Source organism: Lontra canadensis, unplaced genomic scaffold (assembly GCF_010015895.1).
Source record: "Lontra canadensis isolate GAN:19392208 unplaced genomic scaffold, GSC_riverotter_1.0 scaffold26, whole genome shotgun sequence".
NCBI classification, from domain to species: domain Eukaryota; kingdom Metazoa; phylum Chordata; class Mammalia; order Carnivora; family Mustelidae; genus Lontra; species Lontra canadensis.
In genome coordinates, this window is record NW_022631020.1 from 9634959 (window position 1) to 9639027 (window position 4069).

Here is a 4069-nt window from a genome sequence, read left to right on the forward strand (position 1 = left end):
ACTGATGAGGACAACAATGGGGTAGAAAATATGTCTTTGGATAACAAGTAATTTGCTCCTGCAGTTTTTGTATTTTTAAGTTTTTTTAAAACCTAATACAGATTATATTTGTTTCCTTCCACTGTCAACAGAGCAGAATTATTTCATACGAGAAATGCAGTTATTATGAATATGATCCTACACCTCTGCTTTCTCAGGTGTCTATTTACAACACACCTAGGAATTTTCTCAAACCCTGATAGTTCATCATCATCATAGCCCCCACATTGTTCTTTAACAATTATATTCACTGGCATTTTTTTAAAAGATTTTATTTATTTATTTGACAGAGATCTCAAGTAGGCAGAGAGGCAGGCCGAGAGAAAGGAAAGGAACCAGGCTCCCCACTGAGCAGAGAGCCCGACGGGGGACTCAATCCCAGGACCCTGAGATCATGACCTGAACCAAAGGCAGATGCTTTAACCCACTGAGCCACCCAGGTGCCCCAGAGGGAGAGAATCTTTCAAGCAGACTCTATGCTGACTGCAGAGCCCAACATAGGGCTCAATCCCATGACCCATGAGATCACGGCCTGAGCTGAAACCAAGAGTCTGATTCTAAATGAGTCAGCTAGGTGCCCCTGTGAGCATTTCTGAGAATTATTTAACAGTGTGCATGTGCAGGTATGTACATACACATTTATTTGACAGCCAAGGGGTAGAATATAGGGAAAACTTTTTTTTAAATTATGGTTTTATTTCTTCAGCATTTATCCATATAAGGAATTGCTTCTACTATCTGAAGGGTAAATACATGAAACAACAACAACAACAACAAAAAAAATGCTCAACCCTTCCAGGAACTTGAATATTGAGCAGAGCATAGGAAGGAAACTTGAATTGAATTATCCTAAGAAATACTTCAAAGCACTTTCCACAAGTTCCAACTACCCTGACAGCCTAAAGCTCCCTTACTTGATAATTTTCATGTCATCTGGTCTTCAAGATTCTCTTCAATTGTGTGAATTGTTTCTTCCCAATAATATTTTTCTTATGTTAGATGTGGTTGCTAACTAATAATGCCAGGGGAAGGAAAAGAGACTTTCCTATTTTGTGCCTGATTTTTGATGGACTGTAGTTTCTTACATGTCTCAATTTGAATACTACATTCTGGTAATTTTCTACTGAATAGCCTACCTCACTCAGAAATCCTCTTGCCTTAATGTAAGTGCAAATTTGATTTTCTGTGGCTTTTACAAATGGGAGACTGTTACTCTTACTTCTTGTTTAAGAGGCTGATTGGGGATTTTGAGTTGAAATATAACATGTGAATTTATAATTTTGCCTATGATATAGGCTTTAAGTTATTGTTTTCAAGAAGAACATCTGATTTCCAGAATAGATCACTGATGTTAAGTGGAAGTCTATATTTCACTTATACTATTTTTTTTTAATAGGAACAACAGGGAAGGTTTGAAATTGAGCACTGGTTCAGGAAATTAGATATATCTGCCATAAATCCTTTATAAGATAATCCACATCTGTTCCCTCCTTTCATTCCTGAAGTGCTATGAGATTCTGTTTTTGGCTGGTTTCTAGTTTAAGAGATTCTGTTTTCTTTGGCATAACGCTGATGGCAGCATATTTCACAGAGAACAAATAGTTGTTAATGAAAGAGCCATTGTCAGGCCGTAACGGCCATCGCGGCGGCCACGGCGGTCTCCCGGTCCCTTCCTCAGGTGAGCTGGGGCCACACGGACCCGGCAGAAGGAAGGAAGCTGTTGTGTGATTTGCTCCACCCGCAAAAGGAAGGAGAAAACCTCCATAAAAGAGAAGTGCTGAAGCTGCTGAAAGATGGCAGAAGAAGTGGTGGTAGTAGCCAAATTTGATTATGTAGCCCAACAAGAACAAGAGCTGGACATCAAGAAGAATGAGAGATTATGGCTTCTGGATGACTCTAAGTCCTGGTGGCGAGTTCGAAACTCCATGAATAAAACTGGTTTTGTGCCTTCTAACTATGTGGAGAGGAAAAACAGTGCTCGGAAGGCATCTATTGTAAAAAATCTGAAGGATACTTTAGAGAGAGATCACAAGCAGGCAGAGAGAGAGGAAGGGAAACAGGCTCCCTGCTGATCAGAGAGCCCGATGTGGGGCTCGATCCCAGGACCCTGCGATCATGACCTGAGCCGAAGGCAGAGGCTTAAACCACTGAGCCACCCAGGTGCCCCTGTTGAGGAATTTTTAATCTGTATTCATAATGGATATTGGTCAATACTTTCCCTGTGATATCTTTATCTGGCTTTGATATCACGGTAATGCTGACCTCATAGAATGAGTTATGGACTGTTTCTTCCCTACTCTTTTTGTAGAAATTTGAAAAGGAAATGTTTGTTAGAATTCATGAGTTAAAATACCCGGTCCTGGACTTTTCCTTATTGTGAAGTTTTGGGTTACTGATTCATTCTTTTACTTGTTATAGGCATTGGAAAAGTGAAAAGAAAACATAGTGTGCCAGATTCTGCATCTCCTGCTGATGATAGCTTTGTTGACCCAGGGGAACGTCTCTATGACCTCAACATGCCTGCTTATGTGAAATTTAACTACATGGCAGAGAGAGAGGATGAATTATCATTGATAAAAGGGACAAAGGTGATCGTCATGGAGAAATGCAGTGATGGGTGGTGGCGGGGTAGCTACAATGGACAAGTTGGATGGTTCCCTTCAAACTATGTAACTGAGGAAGGTGACAGTCCTTTGGGTGACCACGTGGGTTCTCTCTCAGAGAAATTAGCAGCAGTTGTCAATAACCTAAGTACTGGGCAAGTGTTGCATGTGGTACAGGCTCTTTTCCCCTTCAGTTCGTCCAATGATGAAGAACTTAATTTTGAGAAAGGAGATGTAATGGATGTTATTGAAAAGCCTGAAAATGACCCCGAATGGTGGAAATGCAGGAAGATCAATGGAATGGTTGGTCTGGTGCCAAAAAACTATGTTACCATTATGCAGAATAATCCATTAACCTCAGGTTTGGAACCATCACCTCTGCAGTGTGATTACATTAGGCCTTCACTTATTGGAAAGTTTGCTGGCAATCCATGGTACTATGGGAAAGTCACCAGGCATCAATCAGAAATGGCATTAAATGAAAGAGGGCATGAAGGGGATTTCCTCATTCGTGATAGTGAATCTTCGCCAAATGATTTCTCTGTATCGCTAAAAGCACAAGGGAAGAACAAGCATTTTAAAGTCCAGCTAAAAGAGACTGTCTACTGCATTGGGCAGCGTAAATTCAGCACCATGGAAGAACTTGTAGAACATTACAAAAAGGCACCAATTTTTACAAGTGAACAAGGAGAAAAACTGTATCTTATTAAGCATTTGTCATGATAATGCTGATCAGAAGTGACTGCTACACAGCTGTAATTCGTCATGTAATTGAAGACAGAAAATGTCAGTCCAATCATGTTTGATTGGAAATCACTTTCTGACCCTACATGAGAATTGACTATAATACATAAGTATTTTTATTATAACTCAGCCCATACATATATACTACATATGCAAAACATCTGCACAAAGCAGTTCCTTATCCTTGGTCTTCTGTTTTATTGTTTTCTTTGCTCTTTTTCTCTTTGCTTCTAATATTAAGGTTTTATATTTTGAAGAAATGATGCAGATCAAAAGTCTTTACATGGAAGAATATATTGGTTTATTTTCTTTATTTCCTTGTAAGGGTACCATATTAGTCACTTCTGCAATGGTTTCTCTTCATATAAAATTATTATATCAGTATATGGCATATGCTAAAATAAAAAAAAAAAAGAGCCATTGTCAGACTAAGAACACAGAAGAGATTGTTGAAACAGATCTGTGACTGTTTCAGGATGGGCCCCAAAGTCATGGCTCAATTAGACTTGCATAAAATTAATAATGCTCTGTGCATTCCAATACTCAGTTCAACAAACTTACATTCCCAACTTATCTCTTCCCTCTGCCATTGTCACTTGCCAATCCATTTTCCACAGTGCCGACAAAACTTTCTAGATTATATTTCTATTACTTCCAGACTAATATCCTTTTAAAATCATCCA

General features: G+C 39.1%; 1 protein-coding gene across 3 annotated transcripts; it reads left to right on the forward strand.

Annotated features, from left to right (window-relative positions):
- Nucleotides 1-1661: 1661 nt before the first annotated feature.
- On the forward strand, nucleotides 1662-3419 carry LOC116871472 (cytoplasmic protein NCK1-like). 3 transcript variants are annotated; one of them, XM_032864165.1, is made up of 3 exons: nucleotides 1662-1717; nucleotides 1815-2055; nucleotides 2455-3419. In XM_032864165.1, the coding sequence occupies exons 2-3, from the start codon at nucleotides 1833-1835 to the stop codon at nucleotides 3363-3365; spliced, it is 1134 nt and encodes a 377-aa protein (XP_032720056.1). In that variant the 5' UTR covers nucleotides 1662-1717; nucleotides 1815-1832; the 3' UTR covers nucleotides 3366-3419. The 3 variants fall into 3 exon arrangements, with proteins under 3 accessions (XP_032720056.1, XP_032720055.1, XP_032720054.1); XM_032864164.1 differs by having other exon boundaries at nucleotides 1667-1752; nucleotides 1815-2058; nucleotides 2458-3419; XM_032864163.1 differs by having other exon boundaries at nucleotides 1667-1752.
- Nucleotides 3420-4069: the final 650 nt, after the last annotated feature.

Bases quoted from the DNA above. Each gene is read 5' to 3' on its own strand.
- LOC116871472 (XM_032864165.1), top strand. From the start codon at position 1,833: ATGGCAGAAGAAGTGGTGGTAGTAGCCAAATTTGATTATGTAGCCCAA. The intron at 2,056-2,454 runs TAGAGAGAGATC...TTTTACTTGTTA, and splicing joins AAAAAATCTGAAGGATACTT to TAGGCATTGGAAAAGTGAAA.